The sequence below is a fragment of the Gallinula chloropus genome (assembly GCF_964237585.1).
Source record: "Gallinula chloropus genome assembly, chromosome: 3".
Lineage (NCBI taxonomy): Eukaryota > Metazoa > Chordata > Aves > Gruiformes > Rallidae > Gallinula > Gallinula chloropus.
Genome location: NC_140087.1, coordinates 47,575,014 through 47,589,602, shown reverse-complemented (window position 1 = coordinate 47,589,602; position 14,589 = coordinate 47,575,014). Strand labels below are relative to the sequence as shown.

General features: G+C 43.2%; 1 protein-coding gene across 1 annotated transcript in view; it reads right to left on the bottom strand.

Moving 5' to 3' along the window:
- Positions 1-2,384: 2,384 nt before the first annotated feature.
- The window catches only part of KIF26B (kinesin family member 26B), a gene marked incomplete at both ends in the record, with an annotated part of 284,316 nt that continues 272,111 nt past the window's right edge, over positions 2,385-14,589 (bottom strand). Inside the window, 3 exons of the mRNA XM_084261640.1 lie at positions 2,385-2,533; positions 3,846-3,996; positions 5,346-5,548. Of these exons, the coding sequence (XP_084117766.1) occupies positions 2,385-2,533; positions 3,846-3,996; positions 5,346-5,548 (503 nt within the window). The remainder of the gene's footprint in view (positions 2,534-3,845; positions 3,997-5,345; positions 5,549-14,589) is intronic.

Here is a 14,589-nt window from a genome sequence, read left to right as displayed (position 1 = left end):
AACTTGGGGGCCGGGGCGGTTCCTCCTCGAATTATGGGGAATGGGCTGAGAGATTGGCCTAGCACAGTGACACAGGTGAGAGTGGTACAGGCCTACCTGGGAACACAGGCAGGTGAGAGATGGGAGCAGGCTGTAAGCCTCTCTCCTCTGACAGCGTGTATCTGGGGGTCTGTGGGTCTAAGCCCATAAAGAGAGATACACTCCATGTCCCAAGGGCACCAGGTCTTCATTCAGCACAGAACTGCCCCTGGCTTTACGGGCCTGCACTGAATTCATGGGGCTCTGCAGAGGAGATATCCTGCAACAGAACCAATACGTAACAAACACTACTGAAATCATTACAAAGAGAAGCAAAGCTAGATAAATTACATTGCTTGGGGCTTTTTTCTTTTTTTTGGACTCGAGAGAGGAGAGAGATCAGACCTATGTCTTGAATACTTACTGGGAACATGAGTTTCATGATGGGAAAATGCTGTGGAACAGACTAGAAAGTGACTGTCACACAGGACCCTTTTTCCCCTCCAAATAATCCTATACACTGTAAGAAGGATCTTCTGTAAAATCTAGGGACAGGGCTAACAGAATGAATAAGATTGTTATTATGAGTTGTAGAATATGAAAAGAAAATAAATGCTATTTCTGTCTTCTTTCTTTATTAAAAAAAAAAAAGTTGTTTTTTTTTTTAAACTAACCACTGGAAAATCTATCTGTATTTTTGTAGGGTTATTTTTCCATTGGGACTTGCTGCTTGGAATGTTTTAAGATGGTATTAATATGATGGTGCAGGTAAAAGAATAGTTGCATTAAAGTGCAGCAGCAGCAGTAATTTTATGCATATTGAGTATACGTTAAATGATGCTCTATTTTCTCATAAGCAACAAGAGAGTAAGTAGCACAAGCGTATGGGAAAGGAATTTTGTGAATGGGTATATTTCAATGGAGAAGAAGAAACCTAATTCAACAAAATAATTCTTCATGCTCATACATAAATGAAATGCAGATTTCACACATTTATTTAAGAAACACCAAAGATGTTCCTTCCCACATACTGTTTCGTAGCTAAAGAGACAAACTACTGGAACCTTTGATTGCATTGATGTGCAGACACTCATCCTTTTGATGTCAATGTGAATTTTGCCATCGCTTCACTACTACTGGAGGGTTGATAAGGAAAATGCTATAGCAAACATGCCTGATGTGCTCTATCCACTCATTCATGACTCCCTTTTATTTCCAAACATGCTGAGCAGAGCAGAGCCTGCACTTCTCAGGTATGCCTGTGACTCTGGACAGAATGGGCCAGAAACCAAAAGCTGCCAAAACATGTTTTGCAGTGGTCAAAAACAGGCGCAGCTGAATTTTATCAGTCATAGTCTTAAAAAAGACAGACAGAATAAATCATTCATTTTTGGACTGATGTGAAGCCTCAGCCTAGGGTAATTTTCCAGCAAGTCATTAGCACCAGAAAAAGGGGGTAGGATAAAAGTGTCTCCTCATCCATAACTCTAGCCAGTATGAAGCCAAAATTGCATGAAAAAGAAAACAAGTTATGGGGGTTGGATCAAACAGAAGAGATATTTACTTCAAGGTAATGTCACTGCTCCTCTCTCATACAGTGCAGAACCTACAGGCTGGAAAAATTACAGTGTCCAGCGTATAAGACAGTACAGAAGAACATATAAGCAAACCTTACTTACTGCTAGAAATATTTTTTTGTGTCATCTGGGATAGCTGAATTTCTCTTTGAGTGGCCTTACTCTGGTAACAAGAAAAGACAGTTAACATTTATTCATATGTTGTACTGATTAGGAAATATCTCTACAAACACAAGTTACTTAGAAACAGCAAGTCTGAAATAGGAGAAAACACCAAGAGAAAAACAAGCTGTAAATACATTTCAAAAGTGTGTTTGTTTTTTTTTCCATTTTCTTTTCTTGACTAGCACCATCTGTACACAATAAAGTATGAACATAAATGTTTGGATAATAAAGATTTGCAAGGCACTTAAACAGTTTTTCTGGATAGGTTTTCTTTTAATGAACCTCTCAATGGAAGTCCTACAACCACCTTTCCTCCTCCCTCAGCTAACGCAGGGAAAGAAGTGTCTTCTGCCAGCAGTTCTTATTTACAGACATGTCCTTAAAGGTTACTCAAAGTGCTCTTTTAGGCTAAAAGAATCAACAACCTTATATCTCCATTTTTCATGCTCGTCCTGTTTTGTTTTTTTTTAATACTACTCTTCTGTTCAGTATAGCAAATCCTCACACACACAGTTGAGACTTGACTCCAACCTTCATCCTCATTCTGTTGTCTTTGGGATGCTATTCAGAAAGGAAAAGGAGGATGGCAGAGATGTGCACTGAAATTCTCTCGAGGTTCATACTTTATCGGCGTCTAGAGGTGATGTCAAAACAGGTGATCATCATGAGATGGGCCTTGCAGAAGTTGACACGGTTTTCCAAACGCTCAGTCACACATTCCAAGGCCTCCAGGTATTCCAGAGAATCCAGCTCAAATACCTGCTCCAGATCAACTGTGGGAAAGAAAATACACAGGTAGGAAAAGCAAACAAAACCCAGTGCTGGCTGGTGGGAGAGACAGAGCTAATTCAAGTCATCAAACCCGTCAATACTGTATACAACGTTATCTCTGGCTTGCCGTTGTCATTAGAAGTTGTCTTGTCTGTATAAAAATGGCACAGCAGCTTGCTGAGAGTAAAAATACCGCTAAGACCACATTGGATGTTTTCTTGAGCGATATGCCCTGCCATTCTCTCCAGAAGTGAAGGTGCCTTTTGCCTACACTCTGAAACCCCTAAGCAAATATTGAATGCTAAGCAAGCACTGCCTCTCACACATTCTGCTGACCAGGAAGAGATTTAAGTAAGTGCTCTGCCCTGGGATGACAAGTTGGTTGCTGAATTCCGAACTTGGAATTAGAAACCAGCCTCCAACCTGCTTGGTCCTCACACCTCTCCCTATTCCATGTGATTCTCACTAGACTACTCAAGACTGGCAAGGGAAGGTGTATGCATCAGTCATTCCGACATAGGTGCCCCTATTCCAGGATGTACCAATGTAGTGTTAACTTAAAGCAGCTGTCAAAAGAGTCAGGATGCTTTAAGAGTGCACATCAGTCGACCTCTGTTTGCCACCTGCAATTATCCTAAATAAATTGAAAATCTTTTTTTTTCCTAGAACTCTTTGATATGAATTCATCTGCTTGCTAATACTAAAAAATGTTACACAATTACTGTGATACTCTTTATCTTTTTTCCTTTGAGGTCTTTAGGTCTTTCTTCATTTGAATGTGAATGCCCTTTAAGCTCGCTAAACTTTACACATCTATAGTTATAAGAAATGGGCCAAATTCATTCTTCATGTAAGCCCACTGGTGCTAAGGAACAAGTTTGCTCCACTGTGTTATTTTGTGGTAGAAGAGCAGATTTAGAATACTGCTCATATGTGTAAGTGATCTGAGGTCAAAAAAAAAAAAAATTAAAAAAAAAATCTCATTTTCAGGACCTGTGGACTGAAACGCGTGAACGTTAATCCACCAATGGCAATATTCACCTCTACAGCGCTGTGCTGCTGCAACATCCAGCTCTCAGGCAAAAAAGATTGTTCAGTTCTACTGTCAACATTTAATAAGAATTATAGGGACTAGTTCTAGAAACACAGTCAATGTAAAACTTGCCCTTAGGTCATATGTTGTTTCATTTTAGTTTCCAAACACTAGGATAGCTCCTATCTCATTCTTTGCAACCATTTCTGCTTCCCTCCATCCCACCCATGAAATAAACCAAAGGACACCTCTGAGTCCAGGCACTAAAACAATGTCCTTACATTCACTTAGCCATTTATTAGGATCCAGCATCAGGTACTGTTTGGTCACCTCCAGTTCTCTCATTAACCACTCATACTTGGCCTTGACCTCAGCAATTCTCTGCTGGCGATGCTCCAGGATTTTCAGCTTGGCATTGAAACATATCACCTCCTGCCAACCAGGAAAAAGAAGCAGGGAAGGTATAGGTGAAAAGGGGAAGAAATACCCAGATCCATTCAATGATCTTCCAATTAGTAACACTGACAATGAACCATTTACTCTGGAAGCATATGAATTACTCCATGAAATAATCTATCATCTGCTTTATGTTTATTGCTTTGTTTGGTTTTGATGTTTTCCATCAGTATGCTTTGGAGACTTTGCAATGATAGTTAATAATAAACCATAATAATTAATAACAGGCAGCATCTTGAAATAAGATTAACTGTAGCAAAACATCTTTGGTTTTTGTCACCAGAAGTTTGGCTAAAAAAAAGTAGACTCTTGGGAGAAGGAAATCCATTGCTTGCTATATTAAAATCCTAGATACATCTCTCTGCTTGGTGCACAAGAAATGCAGTAGATACAAAAGAAGAGAACTCGTAGCAATATCAAATTTAAGGCAACCTTAAACAAAGGGAATTCATTATGAAAAGCTCCAGTGATACACAATTATTAATAAATAAGATAAATTTTCTGTAAAGATGTGGGGCACAGTAACAGCACAGGGTGCAGTGCTGGAGACACCCACCTCAGCCTCACACGACTTCTCAGGGGTGGCAGCCACCAAATGTGCAGGAAGTGAGCCTATGGTGAGGGCTGTGCTACCCTCGCTAGTGTGGGAGCAGTCCCAGAACTATCCCTCTCCAAGCCTGTGTGAAGGTCCCAACACTATTCTGCCTTCTGCTCTGTAGACAAATCTGTTGCGTGGGTGAAGAGCAGTGGAAATCCCACCCCAACCAGTGATGTTTTTCTCCATACAAAATGCTATTGGGAGAACATCATCACAAACAGCCCAACGAAGTGACAGACACTAGGAAGATTAAACGCCTTAAATTAATGATAAAGTCTATATCCACAGTTACTCTAAAACCGGTGCTATTCCACCAACTTCCCTCTTCCCGATCAAAACTTTAAAAGCCCCTGATGTTTCTTGTGAATTTGGAAGCCTGAGGTTGGCAGGAACAACTTTGTTAGGAAGACATTAGTTATCCTGAAAACACCATCGAAGAATTTGAGGAACCATTGCTGTCTTGAAAGACAGATGTGAAGAGGTGCTGAAACACAGGAACCACCAAGACTATAAGCAAGGGGAAAAAATGCAAGGTACCAATGTCTGCTAGCTGCTGTGGAAGAAGGCATAACTTGAGTCATAACTGCTCTTAAATGAAATAATAGGGTTTGCTGCCTGCCTGTTGAATCAACCATACACAATAAGACACATATCTAACCCCATAAACTGAATTCCCTGTTTTACACCCTTCAGGATGAGGAAGACCATTTACATGGATTGCACTTACCTTGCTGTCCCCACCTCGTCGCCGCTGGAGCCTCTCCACATCATCTATCTCATAGACTTTGATCTCGAAGGGCTCCCCCAGCCCCCTCTGCCCACTTCGCAGGGGCCCGTCCACCCAGCGGACGCCGGGGCTGTTGGCAGGCTTCCTTGCTGGGGAAGCGGTGTCAAGTGATAAGGCTGGAATAAGCCTCCGTCTCTGTGAACCTACAAATGGAGTCATTGCCATTTCACGTTAGCACAGTTATTGCCTCTCCTTTCTGCTCCATCTACAAGTAGCTTTCTTACACACAGACAAAAATGGAGTGAAAACCCAAGGAGGCCAGGGAAGTTGGGGTGGGATGTGGCTGAAATGTGCTGTACCCATTCACCGTGAGTCAGATTGTTCTTTGGTGCCTGACTCCAGCATTTGATCCTCAGAGGGCATATGTACTCTGAAGCTTCCAGAGCTTGTGCCTGCTTGCCTGTGCTCAGGTCTCAGTGTGTACAGGCATGCCAATGAAGGGCCAGGGCAGCAGGTTGGAACTGGTCTAGCTTCACTTTCCTACCTCTTGACAGGTGCTGGTTTTTAAAGCCTAAGGACAAGCATTAACCAGCTTCTGCACAGACCATCTCCAGGAGAGGTATGGGTTTGTGTTTGGGGATTTTTTTAATCACAGCACAAAAGTACTTTGATACCGAAGTTCTCCTCCTGTGCTGGAGTTGAGTGCCAGGACACCACCACCTAGTCTTTTGCATAACACCACTGTAGGCTGGCTAGAGCAGTAAATACACTAGAATGACAAACTACCAACAGTAAGTACCCCTGAGCTTCATGGCTGCCACCAGAGTTTCATCAGCCGTGTCTCCGTTCAGCATAATCTTCTAAAACATTTCCCACGTGTGCACTTACTGCAGCACTGGTGATGGGCAAGAAAGCAGCAAGAATGATGGACTGGCAGAAGGGTTACCCACTGTGTCTGCTTCAGTACCTGCACTCTGCTTTACAAAGCCAGCGCAGTGGATGGGAGGGAGCACTGCGATAGCGGAAAATGTAACATGGCTGATGAAGCCTACGCCATATGGAAAGCATATGCCATGCTAGTTGCCAAGTCAGGGCCTAAGGTAAAGCAAGGGAGAAAAAAATACATCACTGGCCTGATGGCAGCGGTAAGGAAGTTGAGCATATGTTTTGTTGGAGAAAGAACAGACACACACAAAAAGAGAAAAACAACTGGTTACATTTCCTTTCTTGGTTTAGTATAATCAGGGCAAGGGTTTAGTATAATCAAGGCAAGGGCTGGGTTTAAAAAAAAACACCCAACAGTTTTGTAGCTGACAGCTCCTGCAGGATCTCCCCTTGGAAACGGCAGGAATAGAAGGGATGGGAGAAACCAAACCCAAAAGCCGGAGCCAGCAAGTTTGAATCAAACTATTAACTGACACTCTTGGCTGCAAGAACAAAACAGATGCCAGCAGGGAAGGGATGCAGGATGATCATGCATATTTTGTATTAAAAAACAAGATAAAATAATTTACAGGAATCTCAAGCACTATATTTATTGAAACTTGAATGTAAATAGCTTCAGTATGTCTGCCAACTTGGTGCTGCAATGAAAACTTAAAAAAATAAAAAAAAAACCCAACCAAAAAACCCCCACCAAAACAAAACCAATAATAGCTATTGGTTGCCTGTTTTTTTTTGATTTGCAAGTAACAAAGCACTGTCTAGTTTTATTCATGGAAGTCTGTTTCTCTACTGACTTTGTGAACTATCACATCTTATCCCATTGATTTCTGAGTGCAGCAGTCTGTGCTGGAAACCAGTAATTAACCTGCAACCACTAGCTGTAAAATGGATGAGAATGGTCTATCTTACTGTCCAGCTGGAAAGCCTGGTCTGCAGAGCTTTTATGTGAATGCATCTGAGAGAACTCGATGCAAGAAAAAGAGAGCACAGCCAAGGTGTGGAGCCAGGGAGCTCTACAGCCAAGGTGGATAGACAGGGAGCTCTACAAGACCCCTTTATACCAAATTACCTGAGACTGCCCATCCTGTGACACCTGTCATACTTGTGTTACTATGCAAACTTTAGCCCAAAAAGGAGCCCATGCTAGAACAAGCGAAGCCTTACAAGTCCAGAGGGCCACAAAGATGATCAGAGGACTGGAGCACTTCTCCTATTAAGATAGGATAAAAGAGCTGGGCTTGTTCAGCCCAGGAAAGAGAAGGGTCCTGGAGAACAGACGGCTTTGGGGAGACCTTATAGCAGCCTTCCAGTACCTGAAGGAGGCCTACAGGAAAGATGGAGAGAGGCTGTTTACAAGTGCTGGTAGCAAGAGGACAAGGGGGGGTAATGGGTTTAAACTGAAAGAAGGGAGATTTTGATTGGACATTAAAAGAAATTCTTGACTGTGAGGGTGGTGAGGCCCTGGCACTGGTAGCCCAGGGAAGCTGTGGCTGCCCCCTCCCTGGCAGTGTTCAAGGCCAGGTTGGATGGGGCTTTGAACAACCTGGCCTAGGGGTGGGTGTCCCTGCCCATAGCAGGGGGTTGGTACTACATGGTCTTTAAGGATCCTTCCAACCCAACTGAGTCTGTGATTCCACAATTCTGTGAATGTAAGTATCAGCAATTTAATGTCAGCATTCACTTTAACTTGAATGCATTTCAGTTAAGCTCTAGATTAAAATGCCTGATCAGATCTTGATAAAAGGAAAAGCAAGACCTGACCCATTACCACAGCTAAAAAGTGACAAGAGAGAAAGTTTGGGAAGACCCCCAACAAATTGCAATGCTAAGTGACTCTTGTCAGCGATGCTAGAGAAAGGCAACCAAATGGTGAGCGCAGCTGTGTACTTGAAAGGAGGTGAGAACAGGGTGGTGGACTGTTAAATTTTATTGCATGCAGAGAGAGATCCTGCAATGGGCTCAGCCCCTCCTGGGAAACAAGCCCTCCACCTGCTTAGATGTGACAAGCATTTAGTATGTCCTTAGTGTCACTCAAGACCAAAAGGGTTTCAGCATTACATACCTTTTTTAATACTTTTTAGGCTTTTGGCCACGGTGTCTCACTGGAGCAGTCTTTCAGATTTTTGTCTGCATGTAAAAGCAATCTCTTCCCTATCTTTGCTGCTCACCAACTCTTGGAGCCAGCAACACTTGAAGCATCAGATCTGACCTCCTGTGTAATGCAGCCAAAGTGCTGCTAATCCTTTCTACTTTGTAACCCACATTGATGGTCACATCTCCTTTCGTGCCATCCCTCCAGACTAGCTCCAGCTGAGCAGACTGGAAATTCCTTCTGTCCAGTTTGTCCATGCATGGCTGAATTATGACTAAGGTAGTGACTTCTGTATTGTTTGTCTTTTCGTCCTTTTTTCTTCCTTGTTTTCTTGTTCCCTCCACTGTGGCTGTTAACACCACCTTCCTGTGTAATGGAGCACCTTTAGACTATCCCCACTGGAAAAACCATGCCTCTGACCAGAGACAAAGTCCAGCTGTGAGACACTCTGGGAATGCAGACGGATGGCTCTGATTCACTTTGCCATGAAAAGAGCGTTGAGCTCTTATTCAGAGCAAAGCAAACCAGATATCACCAGGTAAATGTTTTTGCATTTAGTTCCCATTCAAATCCATTTTGCTCAATGAAATACAGAAGCCTGTGGTCTAGAAGGAGGGCTCTGAACCTGAGGCTCTGCCTTACTGCTCAGTGGAGTGGCGGAGGAGGAGACAGTAGCGGCAGGAGACATGCTAACATGAGCTCATTATGTTTTTATAGCCAGAGCTTATGCCTGGATAGCCCTGGGTCATCACAACAAAGCAAGTCTGCCGCTCTCTGCACTGGGGCAATGGGGCAGGGCAGAACCGCCTGAGGTGGGCAGACTCACTGCCATCCCCTCCAGGGGCTCTTTTGGGATGCACAGTCCTCCCTGCCCCATCGCAATGGGTATGTCTGCATGAGAAGCAGAGAACAAAGGGGGTATCTTTCTATCTGAGCCTTAAATGCTGACTCAGGATGATTAATCTGAGGTTGAGAGTGGTTTAGGGAGAAATGAAATGAAAGATCTCCTGCATCTTTACAGTGAGCCAAAACCAAATCTAGTTTATTCTAAACATGCACTGATTAATAGGCTGCTTATTAGTCCAGGTACAGAAAATAATGGTGTCTTTTGACAGCAGACTCCTGCCACTGACCTCTCCATTTACCCTATCTCTTTTTTTTTTTCTTTCTGTTCTCACCTTAATTGGGATCAGTAAGGAGATACAGCCAAAGCAGAGCATCAGGGTGAATGTCACAAGCAGTTGACAGCTTGCTCATCCATGTCAACACAAAGACGCAACAATTAAATTGTTAAAATGAATACAGGTTTCCACTTACATAGCAAATACCCTTTTGAAGTCCCAAATTTATCGGTAGCACTTGATGGGGTTAGGATCTCGTAAATTTTGACTGCATAATAGATAAAACACTTTGTAGGGACAGCACACTGCTCCTCTACTTCCCCACACATGTCTTACGAAGGCAAAGGACAGCCCAGGAGCTGAGCAGGAGCAGCTCTTGGCACATCCCTCCTGCCTCTGCCCCATGGCTGGGACTAAGGGAGTATGCAGCCTGCCCAGCGCTCTGGCAAACCAGCTGATCCTCTTCCCATGTGAATGGGATTCATTCTTCCATCAAAACCCAAAATTGATTCCAAAAATCGATCTGGAAGATATTGTGTAAGCTGAAGCTGAGACAGAATAATGACAGTTTCATCTATGACCATACAGCAAGTAACGAAACATGACATTTGCTAAATGTCTTGGAGGATATGTTTTTCACTCAGTGTGCATTTATCTTCACTCAGAAAACCCTTCTTGAGCCAAACCTGAGCATGAATAACCAGACTATGAAATAGCCCTGAAAATGCACAGAATACAAGATTTGCTTTTGCAACAGATCTGTAGCTCTACCTTGAGCTGTAAATTAAAGTTTGGCCAGATCAAAATCAGATAAAGGGAGTAACACAGCAGTGAAGGTGTGCAGTCTGAAAACAGATTTGACTGAAGAGTGGCACTGAAGCTACAACATACTTCAGCAAAGATAAGCCCAGAGAAGCCTTAAGGTATTACAAACAGAGACCGAGCCAGCTAGGTATGTAAGGGTAACTTTAAGGATAAGAAGACTCAGTGACCTCAGCAAAATTGCCCAACTGCATAAGCATGTGTGCTCATAAAAGTTTGTGTTGACCAGGGCAGAAACCCTCAGAGGTCTGTTTTTCTTAAGTGCTGTATATTCTGGAGTGTTCTCTTTAGATTGCTTTCCAAGCACACATTCCAGACTGAGCATCTTTTGTGTGAAAAAAGTAAAGGCAGAAAGTATAAATGTAAAATGCTCATGAAAAGAAGTGTGATGCATATCTCTTCATAGCATCTGAATGGGATGGACCGGAAATTTCAAGGGGTTTCAAACAGAAAATGAAACTGTAACTTGATATACCATAATTTTGGAAGTTTATAGTGTGTGCTTGAATGTAAGATGTGGAGCCAAAGCTATTCCCCACTGCACTTAATGCTACAGGAGGTAAAATTGCCCTTCCATACAGAACCTGTTGTTCAGCATTTTATTTTTTCTCACTAGACAGCCCAGCCAAATTCAAGACGATTATAGAAAGCAATCCTGGCTAAGTAGAGCAATACCCCTAAGCTTCCACCATTCCTTCTGTGGCTTCATTTCCAAGAAATATTGTGCTTCCAGTAGCAATAGCATCAATCTCAAACATAGAGTCAAACTGTTTGCTTATTGGCAAAGATTATCTGCTCTGTTCCCCCTGCTGCTCCTCACTATCTGACAACCAGGCTCCTGCTTTGTTTGAGTTGAAAACATCGTGCTGATTTCTCTCGTTCCCATATCCTAATGGGATCTGCCCTTATGGGCAATTGTCCATGATTGAACCAACTCCTCCCCATTCCTCTGACCTCCTTTCTCCACGTTTTATAGTGCACTTTCCCCAGTGCAGAGCACACAGTTATTCACCCGTTGGATTTTCATACAGTTTGCACACTTCCCCTCCTCATTACTGAAGATATTGCCAGTGCTTTCAAGTGGAAAGCCCCTCTGATGGCATGGAGACTTCACCAGAAGTGTTTAGGGTGTTCATCTTCAGGCCAATACTCCAAACACCAAAGAATGCAGGCATTTATGACCAGAAAAATCTAAACAGGATTCACTCATTCTGGCAACTCAGATTATGTAAAAAGGATGATGTTACACCTGAACCCCTGGAATAAGAAACATTGACAGGACCCATCATTCAGGAGAAAATCTTCTATATCCACCTCACTGTAAAGTAATTCAGGCTGTATTCTGTGTTGACTTATATGCAATTCTGCTATTGTGAATCAGTAAGTACAAGGACACCTGAGGTTAGATATCACTGCTTGCTGCACATAGGAATAAAGCAACCCTTGTTTATAAACTTCCATACATACCTACACCAGATATGTTGCTGCTATACTGGTATAAGGAACATGCTGAGGTACAGCCTACTCCCACCCAGTTCATTCCTTAACCTTGCTTCCTGAATTACTGTTCCACTTTAAAAGAAGCTTGTCAGGGCAGTTTAGAGCTGGGGAATGAGCAATCCTGAAACCAGATCAGGAAGCAGCCCTCCTGCGGTGTGGCAGGTTGACAAGCAGTCCAGGGGATGGGGAGATGCACATCACAGGGGGGTGAGCTTTCAGCACCTGTGATCCCTAGCAAAAAAATGACAAAGGTCTCTTCCAAATATTCATCTCACCTCCGGCTGGATTTTGGTTTAACAGATATTTGTTGCCGTGTCATTATTTAAGGGGCTGGCTATTGTTACTACAGTGCTGTACTAAACAGCTGCACCAGTCGCTTGTGCAGCAAAGGCAGAGAATGGAGGGGGAAGGGGTTCTCAACAGGACAGTGGTGGGGGCATTCCAGTGAGCTAATTCTGTGGTAGTGTCAAGAGCAGGCTTTATTTACACCCAGCCTAATGGTGTGCAACTCAGTCATGCATGTTACATGGAGCCTTCACCGTGCACAATAGCCTGCTGCCATTTCCTCTATTAAATCATTCCTATGTTCATGTGGCTGAAAGCTCAGTGCTGGCATGCAGTAGTCAAGCGTGTAAAAAATGATTACTCTGATCCCTTTCAACACAGATTTGCTGCATGAAATGGCCTGGCTTTGACCTGGGAAAATCAATGCTGTTGTTTTAATGAACAAAAAAAAAAAAAAATTGGAGCTGGAGCCCATACTTCCCCTCCCTCTGCTTCCCCCAGGGCTGGCCAGCCAGCAGTCACATGCATAAAGTGGTCACCTGCATGCAAACATCTTTTTTGCTGTATAATTCTAAGCATCCTTTGGCATGGTAAAGGTATAATGCAGGGTATCAATTAGCTACCATCACTTGTAAGCAAGTTAAAGTGGAAACACGGAGATGCCTGAAGGCTTTGTGATACAAAGGGCAATTTTCAGCTCCCCATGCTGTGCCTTAGGCAGTCTAAACATGAACCAAATTCCTTTTCACTTGGATTCAACAAGAAAATCTCAGACCCTTTTTGTTGGTCTTTTGTTTCATTATTATCATTTTGGCCACTTTCAAAACACGATGCTTTGCAATATTGGTTGAGATGGACTTTCATAATTTACAGCCCACAGATTCAACCTCTGGCTTTTCCTGCTGCTATTGTAGGCAAGGCTAAGTGCTTCCAGAGGGTGAATGTGTTCAAATATGGAGTTTCCAGGGTTTTCCAGGAACCTCTAAATCTCCGTCACCATCCCAGCAGTGAAGCTGAAAGCACACAAGTAAGAAAGAAAAAGAGACTCTAATTGTAGATTATTATTGTCATGTCTTAACAGTCTGTCTTTTTATTAAAGTGTTTAAAATCATGTAACAATTTGCTCCTCTTTGGTAGTGAAACTCAGTACTGAGAAAGAGCCGCAAGGAGTCATGAAACTTTCTGCACAAGCCATAAAATGCTGCAGCAGGAATCTTTAATTATCTACAGGCAGACAGGTTCCCTATGTGAAAAAAGATGAAAGTGTGTGCACAAATACATGTACACCAGTCCTATCTTGTACTGACAAAAGCAGGGTCCTACAAATGGTCCTCTCAGAGCCCCTCTGGTTCTACTGTCCTTAGGGAAGGTCTCCTAGTACATCCAGCTGCTCTGAAACATTGTGAGGGCTAGGAAACAGTAAATAACATCTGTAGGAGAAGGGGATGACAGGTACAAACAGGGCATTCACACACCTTATGTGGGAATGCAGAGTCTGGCTGCAGTGGGCAAACCTCAACAGAGCCTGGGCTCTTGCATTACTCACAACAGGCAGGATCTGGAGCAAAGCTGCACCAAATCTGCATCTCTGAAACCATCCAGCCACATTTTGCTTTGAGAATTGCTTTAGAGTAATTCCCATGTACACCCAAACTAAACTGGGGAAAACTTGCTGCCAAACAGAGCAGAAGAGCAGAAAGCAGGTAGGTAACACTTCAGATGTAAGGACCCTGCTGTTAACTTTTTTCACACCACCATTATCCACTTTTATGAAGCTGGTAACCAGGGAACACAGAAATTACACGAGTTGCCCAAGGTGATACAGCAAACCAGCAGCACACCAGAGAATACAACATAGATCTTCCAAATCCTAATCTGCCACCCCGCCTGCCTCCCTCTCATACCTGTTGTGTTCGCAGAATACAAATATGGCTTTGGCAAATAACATGGACTTCAACTGGAATGCGTTTCCTGATCACATGGGAAGCACCCTTATCATTCACTGCCTTTCCATGGAGCAGCACTGGGCCCTCGCACTTGAAATTTCTGAGGAATTCAAAAATAATAAATACCTGGTGCTAATCATTAGCTGTACAGACTATGCCCTAACACTTCAGTGCCCTGCTCAGGGCACACTGCCTACCCAAGAGAGGTAGAGACTAGAGCCACAGTCAGGCACAGTCTGCGATAGAAATTGCTTCTTACAGTGGAAAGGCTAACGGAGTGAGCAAAGGAAGAGGATGCTGCAGATGCTGCAGGTGGAGAGGGAGGAAGGGCCTGCCTCAAAAAGAAAATAATGAATGAAACCTTCCTCTCTGCTCTCAGTGAGGCAGGGAAGGATGTGCTGCCAAGCCAGTTGAGGTTGAGGAGTCAAAGGTGTCTGCAATTTAACCCTGGATCTAGCTCTTGGTTGCAGGCATCGGGCAAGTCAGTATCTGCCTTCATTTCTCCATCTGTACAACGGGTCTGGAATAATACT